Source organism: Pteronotus mesoamericanus, unplaced genomic scaffold, assembly GCF_021234165.1.
Source record: "Pteronotus mesoamericanus isolate MK-2021 breed Mesoamerican mustached bat unplaced genomic scaffold, CSHL_Meso_final scaffold_167, whole genome shotgun sequence".
NCBI classification, from domain to species: domain Eukaryota; kingdom Metazoa; phylum Chordata; class Mammalia; order Chiroptera; family Mormoopidae; genus Pteronotus; species Pteronotus mesoamericanus.
The window spans coordinates 47,768,576-47,786,564 of record NW_026555308.1 but is presented as its reverse complement, the minus strand read 5'-3'; the positions used below and the strand labels follow the sequence as shown (position 1 = coordinate 47,786,564).

At 38.1% G+C, this 17,989-nt stretch overlaps 1 protein-coding gene across 1 annotated transcript in view; it reads right to left on the bottom strand.

The window, feature by feature from the left end:
- ST8SIA4 (ST8 alpha-N-acetyl-neuraminide alpha-2,8-sialyltransferase 4) overlaps positions 1-14,454 on the bottom strand; it is an 86,017-nt gene extending 71,563 nt beyond the window's left edge. The window contains exons 1-2 of the mRNA XM_054590024.1: positions 14,100-14,454; positions 5,791-5,922 (exon numbers count right to left, since the gene is read on the bottom strand). Of these exons, the coding sequence (XP_054445999.1) occupies positions 5,791-5,922; positions 14,100-14,212 (245 nt within the window). The 5' untranslated portion in view covers positions 14,213-14,454. The remainder of the gene's footprint in view (positions 1-5,790; positions 5,923-14,099) is intronic.
- Between the last annotated feature and the right edge of the window lie 3,535 nt (positions 14,455-17,989).

The following is a 17,989-nucleotide window of genomic DNA, read 5'->3' as shown; positions in this document are numbered from 1 at the left end:
CTCAGGGCCACTCACATCCACACTCAGACTGTGACAATCTAGACACTCCCGTTCGCCTAACATGCATGTCTCTGACGTGGGAGGAAATCAAAGGACCCAGAATAAACGCACGCAAACATAAAGAGAACGTGCAAACTCCACAAAGACAGTGGCCCTGGACAGAAATATATATATTTTTTCTCATCAGTGTTATAATGGAAGGATGTTGAGTGAAACCACATTATTCAAGGACCTCCTATACAAGTTTTTCTGTATGTAGTCAAGTTATTACCAGATATTTAAAGCAGGGGGTTGTATTTTCTGTGTGCGACTTAACAGAACAACAACAAAAAAGATTCGTTATATGTCTGTCATTTTGTGAACATAATGTAACTTTTGGAACCCCATTAGATAAGCACACGCCCAAATTCAGCAACTGTTTTAATGAAATAACTGAAAGAACCTGAAAATATGTGTTTCACTTTCAATGAGACTGAAAAACTCAGTCATAAAGATCATTGTTTGTTAGGCAACGCTGGCTTAAATTGAAAGGTTGGTTTAGAGAGTTAAACTGACAGAAACAGATTCCATAACAGAAACTTTGCAACTGAAATTTTCAACTAGAATTTCCCTTCGCTTTCAACAACACCCATTACTTGAAATAGCAGCTGCAGTCTCAGAGAATTAATTTAACTAAATATTGTTTTTACTTGTGAAATGATAAATATAGTTAACATATCACCAGGTGCCACTCTTTATTCTCTATAGGTTTCTTGTCAACAACAAACATATATGTTGTGTTAACTATAATTTAATGTGTAAATAACATTGTTGACTCCATCAGCAAATATCGTGAGACAAATCTTATATTTGGAATGAACCACAAGTTGAGAAGCAAATTAGGCTATGGCACATATATTAGGAGTTAGTTTTTGTAAACTTTTGATTTCAAAGAGCACTGAATCAATTTTTACATGGTTTACTAAAAACAAAAAAAATAGTTTAAGAAATGCAAATTGTTCCATTATGCCTACAAGTAGCAGAAAGAAAGAGTACACTTTTTTTTTTTTTTAATCTCAACAGATTATTTCCATGAGCAATGTGCCTGAGAGTTCTGAATGAACATAACCTGTGGCTTGTTTGGGCTTCTAAGCTTCCTCTATGGCACCAAATGAAAAGGCAAAATTGTTTCAAAATGCTTAAAGAAAAACAATTTTTAGTTTAATTTACACCTCTGGTGGTCATTTAATATTTGACCCAGAATTTGGTAATGTTGGATGCATAATATATTTTATTATTTTAGTGTATAAAACTATTGTTTACTTCATAAACATGCATTTAATGGTATACATTTTAGTATTAAAGTATAGTTTTCCGCTTAGGCCTGGTTTTGAAGCTGGACTCTGTCACCATGAAGCTGTGTGACCGACGATGTGTTCTACTGGTCAGTTACTGAACAAAGTACGTAGAAGCGTTTGTGAAACTTTTTCTAAAGAAAATCGATAATGTAACAGCAAATTCTTTTTTGCAGGTAACAGCATGTAAATTTGAAGTTATGTCTAGTTGACATGCTAGCTTTTTCTATTTAGGAACTTGGACATACGGTAATACTAAGAGGTGAAAATATTTTTCCTTATTATGATATGCTTAATCTGTCCTGGTGAGTAGCTGAGCTTGTACATTTCTATACATCTATATTTGGTATTGTGATTCTTTACATTTCTGTTCAACATATGAAAAAATAAGAATAAAAGAATGATAAGAAACAACTTGAAGATGGAAAAAAGAAAATCGAGTCAAAAATGTTGGACATGATCAAATGATACCTCAGTACAATATTCTAAGATTTACTCAACATCTTAAATGTGTCATTTCTTAGCTTAAAATAATGAATAAAGACTAAACTAGTAACAATAAAATCAAGCCTTTAACCAAGCTTATTATTTTAATTATGAAGTTAGATGTAGAATGAATAAACTCCCCTCAATCATGATGAATCTTCAAAGTGCAGTGAAATCACACATGAAACCATCTCTCTTAGACAACTCCACAGAGGTATGATTGTTTGATGAATATATATGAATCTACTCTTGATATGCTTATGAAAGTAGCAGAGTACATATAGGGCTGAAAGAATTAGTGATAGAAAAGAAAATCCTATCTATAAATGTATGGGAGAACAATTTATCTTCAGTGACTGTTTTATATTTTAATGTAAATAGATACGTAACTTATGAAGAATGTCACAAGAGAATTATAAGTTTAATGAGATTTTTAAAATAAAAAAGGTTTATAAGCATGGCTCAGTCATGTAAGATCAAAAGTGATTAGCTGTAATGTCTTAATAAAAAAACTACAGTATTCATTTTTTTAAATCCTCACCCAAGGATAAGTTTATTGATTTTTTTTAACCACTCGGACTGCGTTGTCTCCCTCTTACTCTTCTAAAGGAAGAGGAGAATGATCATCAATGGCAATTAGCAGTTGCAGAAGCAACACCAAAAGGTGCCCACACCCACTCATTGACACAAAGTAATATGGTTCTCCATAAATGCTATAGATGTGGAGGCAAAAGCAAAAAAATATAATCCAAAATAGTTTACAATTAGTTTCCAGTATGACTTTAAAAAAAGATAAGCTAACAATAAGACATTTTTGTATTCTAAATTTTTTATTACAAGCGTCAAACTGATTAATAATCACTAGTCACGACTGCTATAAGCAATTATAATTTTAATGGACTGTTTGCATGTTGTGCAATAATGGTTTTACAAATTATTATTTTGTTGTAAAGAAATGTATTATTCAATATTTGCTCACTGTTTTATTGTTTATTTCTTTATCTGTTAAGGAGAGCAATATGAAAAGTACTAATATTTCATACATATTTTCAGCTGTTATAATTGAAAATATATCACCCTCAAAAATATGAATGCAACTCTTATTAATTTGTAAAATTGCAATAATGAACTGCTTGTTTCAATTTACCTTTAATATCTTTAGCCTGAATATCTTAAGAATAGCAAAACATACCTCTGTAACTTCATGCATATCTACAGTATACATTTTTTGTAACCCTCTCACCAAGGATACTTTTATTGATTTTTTTTTAGAAAGAGAAGAAGGATGAGAGGGAGAGAGATGGATGTGAAGAAACAGGAATCAGTTGCCTCCTTACTCACCATTACCAGGGATCAAACCACAACATAGGCATGGGCCCTGATCAGGGATGGAACCTGCAATCTTTTGGTTCACACGATGATGCTCCAACCAATTAAGCCACCCAGCCAAGGCTACGGTATTCACTTTTGTACAGAGAGTGGGAAGGCATGGCCAGATACATTAATTTAACTATTGCCAATTACTTATTTAACTTACTTATTAGATTTTACTTTATCTGATATACTAGTTAGCATGTTTAGATATATTAATTAAACTGTTATAATTTATTTTACTTTGCTTTCTTCCATTACTTTCTCTTACCTGATCTGTATAGCCTTACCTAATTGTCCCCCTTTTGCCAAATCATTCAATTTTAAAGTTCTCTTTGAGGTATCTTTATAGACTAAATATTTCCTTTTCATTTATTTATTTATTGTTAAATTTATTGAGGTGACATTGGTTAGTAAAATTATATAGGTTTAAGTGAATAGTTCTATGATATTGCATTGTGTGTTTACCGTCCAAAGCCATATCTCTTCCATCAGTCCCCATATATTTGACCCCCTCTACCCTTTATATACACCCCCCCTCTTTCTCTCTGATAACCACCATCTGTTGTCTGTGTCTATAAGTTTTTGTTCATTTGTCTTATTTGTTCATTTGTTGCTTTCAGTTTTATATTCCACATATAACTGAACTCATAGTTCTTGACTCTTTCTCTCTGACTCATTTTGTTTCGCGTGATATCCTCAAGATCCATCTAAGTTGCAAATGGCAGTATTTCATCTTTCCTTATGGCTGAGGAGTACTCTGTTGTATATATGTCCCACATCTTCTTTATCCAATCACTTATCAAGGGATACTTCAGTCATTTCCAAGTCTTGGCCACCGTGAATAATGCTGCAAACATTTCCTTTTATAATAACCCGTATTTCTCTCTTTCCAATTTACCTCCAAGAAATAGGAATCCTTACTCTGTTCTGAACTAAACCACACCTATATTTTTGACCATCTATTCCAAATCCTGTAGCTTTTTTTATCATAATTATCTCATCTCATATAGGGTTTCTAAATTCAAATGTGGGTATAAAGTTCTGAGAAAATATGGAAGATATTAGGTTAGGTAACATGAGAGAAAGGAGGATCAGGCATAAAAATATCACTGTCTCCAGATAAGGCTAGTGCTTGCTTCAAGCAAATGGTTCTGTGGGGGAATTGAGTTGTCAAATATTGTCAAAGTTTTCATTTTTCAAGAGTAGTGAAAATCTTTACTTTCATAAGGAATCTCCTAATTTTTAATATTGGCTTTTTTCTCTATACAGTTGAAATAAATCTCATTTGCTGACCAGATTGTATTAAAGAAGACATGAATTTATAAACTTTGTCATCAGATTCTACTTATTTTTATGTTTTTGTACTCCACCTATAAATGCATAACATGCTTCCTAAACTAAAAGCAACCAAACATAACGCCACTTGATATAGCTGTGATTTGATTCCATTTTCTCTTTCCTGTTGTTGCCAAAAATTTAAAACAGAATATTCTAACCATTTCTATATTTGTCTGACCCTTCTCTTTAATTTTCAGATGTTGTTTCAAGTATATTTCAAAATGTAGTAAGTACTTTTATTGCCATTAATTCTATGGATTGCTATGCATACTCTAAAGATGAGTGTGTAAATTATTCCCTTAATTTGCTTATAATTTACGTTATTTATGGGTATAATCCAAGAAGTGAGTAGATAGAAACCCAAACGGATCAGCAGCTTATCCCCTTAACCACTAACTACATTTTTCAAAAATCTGTATTAATATCCAGTAATTGAATAATTAGCATTTTGCCAATACTAGATACCTTTAATGATTTTATTGAGTAAAGGATGGTCATTCTCTTGAACTTTTAAAAAGAGTTCTGATTTACTAAAATGCTCTTTTTAAAACCTACTGACCAACACAACAAGTAACTGTAGAGAAAAATTATCTTCTTGCTTCCCCCATAATTAGGAAGGCCTGGCCCCACCTTTCATTGAGTAATATTATTATAATTGAAGAAAATAAGATATAGTGGATATATGTAGGCATCATGTTTGATTTCAAGAGCTTGTTTAAACTAAAATGTTACAAAGAATAAACCAGTACTCTAGAAAGCGTGTTTTCTGATTTTTACCTGTTTCAGATATAAATATTGAGACTGATTACAGGAGCTCGCATAGAAATGCCCATTGATAGAGTAAGTAAAATTTATATATAGTTGTGAGCAAAATAAGAGTTGAATGGGTTCTATTTTTATCTGGTGTTAGAAAACTCAAAATCAGTATGAAGACTTAATAGTGAAGTTAAATGTAGTTCTCCAAATATATGGTTATTCTGAGTAATTGACTGAAGAAAAGAAAAATATGTTAAATATTAGTACTCACTTAAATATCTTATTCCATTAGTATAAAGACAGTGTATTCACACTCACATATTCATTTTTAAATTTCTGACTGCATAATGATTTCAGTTTTATGGTTTCATATTCTTAAATGAGCAACATTCAGCAGAGCTGTTTAACTCTTACATTAAAATATTCACACTTAAACTATAAATTAAGCATTTGATATAAGTTTGCCAAGCCTGATATATTCTGTCTTATTAAAGAAACTCACCTTATCTCTAGGACCAATGATGAATTGATTTTCCAACCTTCTACAGAGTGCTGGAAGATTGAAGAGCCAGCCTTTCGAATGATTTTATCAGAACTATTGACAAGAGATCGACTCAAACACAGTTCACCATCTCTGAAACAAAATAAAATGCCAGCTTTGTGAAAGTAAGAAGCATTCTGTCTAAGTAGCGTAATACATAATTTGATTTAGATTACTAGTGTCAAATTATAGGTACAACTTTTTCTACATGTTACAAGAAGAGGTTATGACCATGATAAAAAGTATTCTAAAGATTGAGTGAATATGATAAAATACAGCCAATTTTATATAAACAAAAAGGCTTTAACAGTAAAAGAAGCCATCAACAATACAAAAAGGTAATTTACTGAATGGAAAAATGTATTTGCAAATCATACATCCAATAAAGTGTTAATATCCAAAATCTATAAAGAATTCTTACAACTCAACAACCAAAAATAACCCAATTTAAAAATAGGCAGAGGATCTGAATAGACAATTTCCAAAGAAGACATATAGATAGCCAACAGACATATGAAAAGATGTAGAATATTGTTAATTTTTAGAGAAATGAAAATCAGAACCACAATGAGACATATCACCTCACACCTGTCAGACTATCTATTATCAAAAAGTAAAAAAAAAAAAAAGGCAAGGGAAAGAGGGGGGGGAAGGCAAAGACAAATGTATTTAAAAAGTAAATAAATTAATTAAACAAGTATTGGAGAGGATGTTGTGAAATGGAACTCCCTTGTACACTGTTGGTTGGATTGTAAATTGGCGTAGTCACTATGGAAAATAGTATGAAGATTCCTCAAAAATTAAAAATAGAACTACCACATAATTTAATTATTCCATGTCTGGCTATTTGATCCAAAGAATATGAAAACACTATTTTGAAAAGATATACCGGATATGTCCAGAAAGTATCCAGCCAAGCACTATGAAAAATAGAGACATTTATTGAAGAAGACACAAGATACAAGAAACATTGTATGTAGGACAATGATGTCTTAGTGCTCTTCAAGACAGGCACCTTGGGACCTCACATAGCTCTCCCAATTGTCATCAACTGCCCTGTTGTATTTTCCTAAATCTTATTGACAGTCTGAAACCTCTTCCCCTTCAAGGGCAATTTTAGTTTTGGGAAAAACCAGAAGTCACAGGGCACAAAATGTGGGTTGTAGTGGGGTTGAGTTATCTGGGTGATTTTTATGTTTCACCAAAAACCCTGCGCAAGATGTGATATCTAAGCAGATGTGTTGTAAGGAAGGTGCCAACCACCAGTTGCTCATAGCTGCAGCCTTCTGAATCATCCAAATAGTTTCCACAGAGGAATGTTCAACTTAACACAAAATTGGATGCAAATTCATTATTCTACTTACTCAGTCATTCTGAATGCCATGGCCACACAGTACACATGCCTATTCAATGGCACCTACCTCTTCTACTGACTAGTATAGTGAAGTCATCATTGTTCATGCCCATGCATTCCAGTCCACTCTCATTGGCTGCCAGGTTACATCGATGTTATGCAAACCATTCTCATTATATTAACAATGGTTCTGCTTTTTCTGGATAGACCTGTTATGTACCTCTATGTTCATAGTGGCATTATTTAAAACAAATAAGACATAATAATATCCTAAGTGCTAAGTGTCTATCCACAGATGAATGGATAAAGAATATGTGATTGAGATACACACATACACACAAACACAAAATGAAATACTACTCAGCCATAAAACAAGGATAAAATCTCATCATTTGTGACAACATGGATGGATACTGAGGCTATTTTTCTGAATGAAATAAGTCAGATGGAGAAAGACAAATACCCTATGATTTCACTCATACGTGGAAAGGAGAAAGCCAAAACAAAAAATAAATAAATAAAAACAAACTCATAGAAGCACACAACAGATTGATAGTTACCAGATGGAAAGGGGATGGGATTAGAGTGAAATGAGTAAAAGAGGTAAATTGTATGGTGACAGATGGAAACTAGACCTTTGGTAGTGAGCATGCTGTAGTGTATACAGATGTTAAATTATAATGAAGTAGTATATACAAATATTAAGTTATAATAAAGTACACCTGAAACTTATATAATGTTATAAACCAATAATAACCCTTGTAAATCAATGTAAACCAATGTTACTAGATAAAAAAAATAAGAAGAATCCAGAAAACAGGCCTTTGTGGTATTTAAAGAAAAAGATCTCATCAAAGCTCTGTTCCCTTTTAGCCCATCCCTATCCACTGTGTTTAGGCAATAAAGACAGGATGTTTGGCCAGTTCTTCCACATCTGTATACTTGGGATTCCCAAGGTTGTAATTTTATTTTCACAGAAGGCACATATGCATAATGGAGAGAGCTTTTGTTTTGGAGTAAGAAGACCTTGGAATATCAAATGATCTGGACATGTTAGTGATTCTATCACTTGCTAGCCTGTATGACCTTGTACAATATTTTCTTTCTAGGCCACTAAGTCCTTATCTTACCTTGAAAATTGCAACAACATTATCTAATTTGCAATGACTTTGTGACAATTAAGTGGGACTCTGAATGTGAAAGTAATTTATAAAGCACTATTGACATGTTAATTTCTAAAAGTACTGTTGCATCATCTCAACAAAAGTCACTTTCCTGATGGTGGTGAGGAGACAGAGACTGAAGAGGATAGAAAATTCACTGAGTAGCCTTTATTACTGATATATTCCAGTATATCAAAGGAATCAACTATGCTACTCCCCTCAATTAACAATGTCATTCAAAAATGCCATGTGTCATGGTAGTAGCAGGGGCATTAGAAACACTGATGATGGTCACAGAAACCGATGATCACATTTATACCATTAGAATATCATTAATAGCTGAACTAGTTCATTGTTCAAGACTATCTTCTTGGTACTTTATAGGTATAAACCCAAACTTAGAGAATCTAAAAGCTACCTGTTTATGGCATAGCCCTTTCAACATCTGCTTATATTTCTTTACATATTATCTTTTTTTTTGAATTTCAAAAATATAATTAAAAATAACATGACTATTTGCTCAATCAGAAAGTTTAAATCTGTGTTTATTACGTAGGCAATCCTCTCCTTCATCAATGGAAACAACGCTTGTGCAGCAGCTGTTAGAGGACTTCTGTAATTGGAGGCTTATAGTTTGGTATTTTGGTCTACATTCTTTTTTAAACATGTACTTCCAGTTTGAAGCAACTCAAAACATCATATGCAACTACTCCCTGTAAAATTTATAACTCTGTAAAAATCAATATTTAAACAATCTTTTTGATTAAAATATTACATTGGCATGTTTATGCATAGCTAGTAGTGATTTTTAGAGGTCATTTAGGATACAAGAAAACATTTGAAGCAATTTATCACTCAGTCTCCAGAGTCTATTTTTATATTACATTTCTAAAGATAATAACTACAAGTGAGTGAAAATGTGGATATACACAGAATTTAACCTTCACACTTTTGGAGGTATGCCTTTAAGGGTATGGCACAAACTCTCACTATTTCTAGGGGTAGGAATGTTTCCAGTCTTCATCTTGTTAATAACTGGCCTTTTAATATCATTTTTTTCTAACCCAGATTAGTATGATTATAAAAATTATTTTCACCACCAGTAAATTTTTATGAGAGAAGTAAAAAAAATATACACAGGCTGACATTTTAAAAATATCCATGGAAGACTGCTTTACTAATATAGATGTTGATACATTTTTACATGTCAGAATGATTGTTATGGTGTACCTAGCTGTATGGAACTTTTTCAGAACCTCTCAGATTTAAAATTAAAAAAAGTAGTTTAAGTTTAAATCAGTTTTATATTAATGAAATGCTACTATATTACTATGCTGTTTGAATTATTTTTCACTGAACTGGTGATAAATCAAATTTCAGACTTTTATCTCTGGAAAGGATTTTGAATGAAAACAGCTACAACTAGTTCATTTCTTGGAGCCAAAATTCCTGTGTGGGCTTAGTGCAATATGAGGCTCTGGAGCAAATTTCTTTTGCATAAAGCTAAATGGATCCCAAGAGATTTTTCACTTGTGACCTTGGTATCATTCTGTTTTAGAAAAGGCTTTTCCTTCCTGTAAATACAAGGCATGAAGGATGTTACCACCCCCTCTACGAGTTTGTAATTCCATATCAGACAAAACTACTTAACAGCTACACTGGAAACATTTCTTGCATACTTGTTATATACAGGAAGATTCAGCATGTGCTCCTTGAGGGAAAATTGCAAGACATATCAAGAAAATCATGAGCATAAAGCAATATATATTATAAAGTATTCCTGCTTATATAGAGCTAAGAGAAACCCTGTTAGATATTCATCTATGGAATACGAGTGACATAATCAATAGTTATGTTACTAATATTTGCAAATATTTTTCTACTTGAAATATGAGTTGTTAGGCATCACTCTGATTTGTTTTATTAATTCTGCAGAATATAACAAATATGATTAATTTTGCTTTATGAAATTAGGTCCCAAAAGCCTTGCATTCATCCACACTGAAAAACTCTTCATGACCTGGTTTTTGAATGAGTGTGTTTCCTTTGGACTATGTTAAATCTCCTCTTTAATAAAATACTTTCAAAGTCATTTAAAACAGAAGAACTGGTATCCAACTAAGTCTGAACACAAACAGCAGGCATGTTTCTGTTTTAATTACCTGTGTCAAACAACTGAAAATAAAGATGACAGATGTACTACCTTAACTTATTGCTTTATCGTTTTTAACAGAGTTCCAAATATTACATTTGAAGAAAAGCGCGGGTTCTGGGTTTCCTGATTTATGAGAGTGTATTCTATCATAGAACAATCTGGAAAGAACTTTGCTGACAGTGCTAATACTCTAAGTATGAATGTTTATCTCCATAGTCAATTCTGTCATAAGTTTTAGAACTAATACTGGTAAGACAACATAAGGAACACAATCAAATTAAAAAGATCTCTAGATGATAAAATAATGTAATTTAGAGTCTCATTTGTGGTCAACCAGGAAAATGGTATGTTACAAATTTTAAGGAATTACAATCAAAACAAATATTTGTATGATATTAAAGTTTCTGTTACACTCTCAAATACTTTGTCTCACCAAGTAAGTATACCCACATATTTTCATCTGTAGGACACTTAAACACATTTCCAATTATATCCACATAGCACACACAAAGCCAGTGAAATCATGGGCCAATAGTAGGGTAAGTACCATTTTTTTCCCGTTAAGAAAAATGTCATTCAAGAATAGGCAACTTCATACCCCCGATGCCCTTCGAGTTCAACTTTATTAACTGGTATCATGCCAGGCAATTAATAAGTTAGCATGGAAGGAAATACCGGTTTTAAATGTCTAACAACTCCTTGATCTATTCTCAAGCAGTCCTTTACAAAAACCATGTTGCTAGTATTCCTGTGGACATATGAGAAGGTGGATGGTTGGTAGGGAAGTTGTGTTGGTGTTCTCTTTTCTTCTGGAATGACAGCTCAACATTGTGTCTAAGAGTAACACTGTGTATAAGTGACTCTAGATGGGTCCTTCAGTTAAGAGAAGCAAACGTCCAATTGACAAAGAAACTGCCTGTGTATTAAAACATGGTAGCAGGGAAGCTATGTGAATCTAGAGGGATGTTCTATGAGGAATATGGAAGGCCCTTAACTGAATCTGCTGCCCACTCAGAAGGCATGCAGTGCCCCCCAAAGGTCAGAGACTTCCTCTCTTATCTCACTTTTGAATACTGGCCTGGGTTCTGGGGCCAACACTCCATTCTGGTTTACTCATCTCGAAACTAGACCCTCTACTTGGCTCGGGTAGAGTCAACGAGGTATCGTTTGATGAGTCAACTCCTCCACCAGAGACACTATTTGGGAATTGAAATCATGAACTAGTACCACAAGCTTTTCCGCTGAATGTTTTATCCTGAGTGAAGACTGGCTGTCCTCGCCTTGCCCCCCGCAGCACCAACTCCCGGATCTCAGGGAAGAGCCCGGGGCGGCCCAGCCAGGACACTGCCCTGCACGAATAGAAGCGCAACGCCGGCAGCTGGCTCTCTGTCTCATCCTGCACACCTGTAATTGCGGGTTTTAATTAAGGAGGCTCAGGGGCCGGCTGAGCAGGAAAAGTGATGTTCTTTTAAGGGGGCCCAATCTTGCAATAAAGGCTTCGCCCCCACCCTCGCAGCCCGTCTCCTCACTCATTCTTCCCCCCTCGCTCCCCGCTCTGGAGAGGAGCAGATAGAGCTAGATAGAGCACGCCCAGCTTCCTGGAGATTAACTCCACGCTCGCCCCAGGCTTTCTCGAGGGGGAAGGGAGGGCGGGGCGGGGGGCAGGCAACAAACTGCAGCTCAATCCGAAAAGGGTGCGAGCGAAACCCAGCCGGGCCAGCCCAGCCGCCACGCCTGTGGCTGCCCGCCCCTCGTCCCCAGCGCTGCGGGCAGCGCCCACCGGTCCGCGGTGTCCCGCGAAGGGCCACAGCAGCAATATCGCCCCTGAAACGTGGAGCGTCCCAGGTCTGTTATTTCCCCGGAGTGACTAGACCCGGGGCGCACGCTTCCTTCCTGCCGCCCTGTCTGGGGAGGCCCGGAGAGGGCATTTTGGCAGCATGTGGTGCCTTCTCTCGCTTCACTCGTCCCGCCCACTACTGCTCTACAGGGTAGCGAGCTGTGGGCCCGAACCCTCGGAGTCCTGGCGAGGCTTGGCCGCTTTGTCTGGGCTCAGGCTTGGCTTCCGAGCCCACTAGCCCGGTAGCGAACAAAGAGCCTCGACCCCCACTCTCCTGCCTCCTCCTCTCCCCCGTGCGCCGGTTCATCACCTCCCCAAAGACCCCTTTGTCTGCCTGGGAAGCGCAGGTCTGCCAGGGATGCCCTCACGCCCTGCCCCAAATCCTTCTTTTCTGAATATTGAGCTAAGTCACATTTGCAACCCACCCACTCCCTGTGTAACGACCTCATAGAGTTCAGCATTTCCCCCCGCCCGCCCCCAGAATAGACCATATATAGATTTGTTGATGCATAACGCCCATCGAGGCCATTCCTTACTAGCTTTTTCATTCTGTTCCAGTTCCTTTCGACTATACTTACGGCTTAGTTTTCTATAAAACAGCAATTCCTTCTGTAAGGATAAGCTCGTATCTTGCCCACTTAAATGCTCATTACTTAAGGAGGAACAGGAATATTAACAAATGGAGTGCATGAAGTTCGTGTGTATGTGCACGTTTTAGCAGTCCTATCTGCCCCCCCGCCCCCACCACACACACAGAGGCAAGGATTCTAACTTAGTTCTAATAAATGCCTAGAAGAAATAAAAACCAAGCAGTTATCTCTGCCAGTGTGGAGTTTCCGATAGCGGACGCCTCCGGATGAGGGAAGATTTCCAAAACAGGACTTTGAACACAGTTGACAACCAGGTTCACATCCTCAGAAAACGCTTCCAAGCCCTGTAAGCAACACAAAGTTGCAGCCACCCCACTGGGTAAACTTCAAAGACACCGAGGCCAGGAGCAAGGAGGGAGGAAGGAAGTGTGATATTTAGAGAACTTAGTGGCGTGGGGGAAATTTTTGAACTCATCTAGACAAGAAAAAAAAAAAAAAAACTGGCAGAAATACAGACTGTGAAGAAGCTAAAGTACCCAGTTTCTTAAAATCTAACGGTCACGCCTATGCGTTTTATCCACGGAAGGGCACATAAGAAAGTATTCTTGTTTGTACAGGAGTTTGTAATTCAAACTAAGATACGCAGATCTACCCCACGCCAAAGAAGAGTAAAGATAGGGTGGAGGCACATTTCCTGCTTTCTGAGCTTTAACTTCAGCCTTTCCGAAAGCCAGATTTCTCTAGCATCTCCTAGAGTGATAAGGTAGAGAAAGAACGGCAGCCAGATGGTGAATAAAAACATCTCGCTCGAGTTCTGCCCACGGATCAAAAGACAAGGGCACACGTTCTTTGTTGACACTTCTGCAGTGACTTCCCCTTTGGCGTGTGAGCCCGGCGCCAACACAACTGTCAGTGCCACCAAACAGCAATAAGTTGAACTCTTAGTGGGAACATGCCTAGAGAAGCACGCGCGCGACACACACACACACACACACACACACACACACACACACCCCTCAACAATTGCCTTTGTTATTTAATCTACGGGACTAAACACACACAAGCTCATAGGAGCACACATGCTATCCCAACCCTCACTCTATTGTCTATATTCACATTTCATATATGGCTTGACTTTTTGTCATATCCTGAAATGAAGCTTTGCATTTACCCGATGAGTTGCGTCTCCTGGTGCTCCTCAGTTCTTGCTATTTCTTTTGTCTTATAAAAGATCAGGAGCAGACTTATCGTGCAGATCGTCCACCTCTTTCTAATGGAGCGCATCTTGGGTGCCCAGGAAAGTAGTGGTTGCCCCAGCTCCCGCGCCTTCTCTGGATATAAAAGCTCCTCTTTAGGGGATATAGTCGCAGGAGGTGGGGGGCGGAATCCGTAAAATGTGAGGAGAGCGTGGAGCCGGGATCTCCGGAGTAGGTCGCCAGGGTCCTCTGCGGCCACGCTCACACTGGTGCTCGAGCGCTGCCCAGCGCTCTCCCTCGCGGTTCGCGCCAGCCCTGCCGGGTCGGTCCGTGCTGCCTCCCCTCGGGCTCAGATTTCTTTAAAGACGAGACATCTTGTGCTTTGAAGGTGACGGCCGCTTCTGCAGCTGGGTTCGGGGTCGTCACTGGCCCTTCCCTTTTCTTAGCAGGCAAATGATGAGCAAAAAGCAGCCAATCAACGCACTGAGGAGGCGGAGGCTGCTGTTGCCTTGCTTAGCTGGAGGCTGCTTGGAGAGTACAGTTGCCGGTTCTGTCTGCACTGTGCTGGGAGAGATAACCTACAAGCTCATAGTGATACGCATACACACCAGCTCACAGGAACCGCCACTCCTACACCCCGGGGAGAGCTCCTTACTACAGGCGGGAGTCAGGCGGCTTTCGAGAACACCCGAAGCGTCAGCTCCCTGGACAGCGTAGCGCTGAGACAGCCTGTCCGCATCAGCGTGGAAAGAGCACTTCAGCTGCGGACAGATTAGAGACGCTTCGCGGTGGAGAAATCCTACACTTAGAGCTGGGGGTGCGTTGCAAGAAAGGTCGATTCTTCCAAGCACTTTTGCTGAACATACACACGTATGCATCCTCACGCCTTCCAAGAAGAGTGAATTGCAAGGGAGGGCGAAGGAGGAGGAAGAGGACGTTTTAAAATCTGTACACAGCTCAATCTGGAAAGTGTAAAATCACACATGCATGCATGAGCCTATCGCCCACTCAGGGTGGGTGGTAGATAATGATCCATATTCAGGATAGTGTAGGAAACAAGTGATGTCAAAGGTGTCATTAGGCACTTTATGTATATTTATGTGACTCTCGTTGTCATTTGGAAACTCCTTGCGCAGAAGAGAAGGAAACTTCAATCCCACTTAAACTTCACTGAGGAGACACAGGATTCTGAGAAAAAGTAGTCATCAAGGACTTTCTTTTTAAATACAAGGACATCCACACAGGCGAGGGAAAACAGGAAAGAAGGCAGGAAGGGAGGGAGGGAGGGAGGGAAGAAAGGAGGGAGGGAGGGACAAGCTCTTCTCCAAAAGTCTCAATGATGCGTATTTATCCTCTGATCTTCACCCTCTGCTCCCTCCTACTGTCTCCTCAGTTCTATTGCATTATGTTCTATTTTTCCCGTCCTGGGTTCCAGTTTTCATTCTGAGTGTTTCCCCACTGCCCTTTGGTCCTCTCCCTCACCCAGACAGAAGCTTGCTGTCCTGGTTTTCCCACACTGTGGTTTGGCTTTTCTCCAGGAGGCAGGTGGGGTGGATCAGGAGGCACCCCTAGCGGTGAAACAGTGCCTGCAGGCCAGGATTTCCCCCAATTTATGAGTGAGGATTCCACTTCTTTCTCTCCCCACCTGCACCACTAACTTCCCAACTGAATTTCTTGTTTTTTTTTGAGGTTGAGCAGCGGCTCTAGCTCATCCCCTCTAAGCCTCTTGGGGTTTACACCTCCACAAGCCAAGACAGGAAGTGGTGAGGCCCAAAGCCAATCTTCTGCTGAAGCAGAGCAGGAAAAGGAGCTATGAGTTAACAGACCCATGACAGGGGAAAATAATGATAAGCTCCAGCTCTTTTGAATAAAAAGAAACCAGGCCCCCAATAATGTTTGACATTCTTTTCCTAAGGTTTAGGAAGTTAAGAACTTCTCAGTTCTGGAGCCTCATATTCACAGCAGAGCGAATTAGGGGAGTTGGGTCTAAAATGCTCAAAGGAGCAAGTAATTATGAGCCTTTATTGACACTGTAAGTGGCCCGCTGGGAGCCTTTCAAGTTTATTGATGTCTAGGCAAATCCTACTTGCATTAATGCATCTCTATCACACTGACTTCTCAACTTGAAGAAACTGCAAGAACAAAAGAGCATATTTAAATTAAAAGGGAACTTGAAAGGGGAGGACCTGGGCAATGCATTAGGATGCTAAATTCTAGTTATAGGAATACTGAAGACATTTAAAACAATTAACAGATATATTTTAGATTTTAAATAAAACACGACTTACTGATGGAGATGGTGTAATATGCATCACTTAAATTTGTCCAACATATCTTGAGCTAGTACTATGGGCCAAACAATGTGAAAGACACATAAACATACAGGTGATTAAAATATAGCATCTAACCAAACATGAAATTCATTCATTAAGAGAGCACAGAGTGTAAAAGAAATAAGTTGCTATATGGCACCATGACTAACAGAAGCATTTGAAGCATTTACTTGGTATCTTGGGTAAGCTACTGGGTAGAGGCAGATGGAGAGTTTGAGTTTTGGGCAGCAAGGAAGGCGAGCTTCTTGGGGTATGGCATGCAAAGCTAGGGAATGAGCCAGTCAGAGGGAGAATAGGACATTGCAAGCAGAGGAAAGAGTATGCGTGACTTCTGAGAGGAATACAATGCTGTGCTTCGGGGAATTTTGCAGTTCAATACTGTGGGAACAGAAAGTGGGAAGGAAGAGTAGTGGGACACAGTTTTTGGGATGAGCATAATATTCTACAGTCCCACAATGTCCACCTGGGTCCTCTAATGGGAAAATTGCAACAAGAAAGTCTTCAAGTATCTTAAACTTTAAGTTAAATTAAGGGGAACTGTTCACCTGGCCCTAACCAAACAAAACAACCTACCGACAACAGAACAAAAGTACGCCAAGCACGTGTTACAGAAACACAGAAGATATATGTAGACATCTAGAAGAGAAAAAAAAACCCCAGAATGCCCCAATGATATAATGCCACTATTTCTAAATTTGTTATGCATGGCGCCTTTTATATTGAGGTAAACACTTCTGAATGATTGATAATGGTTCAGGGATACCCAAAAGCTTTCCCTTCCCATATTTGAACAACTTAGTGTTTAGAGTATATTTTAATGTCATTTGCTTAATATTATTAGATTCATGAAATATGCATCCATACTTGGCAAGTTAATCAAAAACATACAGGCCAACACTTGGGTCAAATTGAGGATAGTCTGGTTCTTCTCAAAATGCAATTAGGTATAAGAACTGTAAAAATAAATATTGTGTAAGAAGTCTTATCACACAAGAGCTTTTGGACTCATTTCTTTCCATTAGAATGCCTGTTTTGATGACCCTGGGAAATTAAAGTTGTTCCTAAATTTCCACTCTATCTTTGGACTGTAAGTTCCTCAATAAAGAGAACACATTTGTCTTTATTCAGCACAATTCTGCAATTATGCAATGCCCTATGAATAAATAATACAAGTAATGGCAGCTGCTTTTAAAATGCTACTTTATCCTTTAACTTAATGTAAATCATGTTTTAATTGCTGGCTGTTCCCTCAACTTTAACTACAAAGGAGTGAATAGACAATTGGAATCTCATAGTGGGGGTTTCAATGGCCCATGACAGTTTTCTTTTAATAGACTATTTTTTTAGGGCAGCTTTAGATTTATTTTATAGCAATATTGAGCCGAAAATACAGGGACTTCCCATTTCCCTTCACCTCCAAACACACACAGCCTCTCCCACTGTCAACACCCCACACCAGGACAATGTATTTGTTAAAATCAATGACGCTCCATTGACATCTCATTGTCGCCCGCAGTCCATAGCTTATAGTG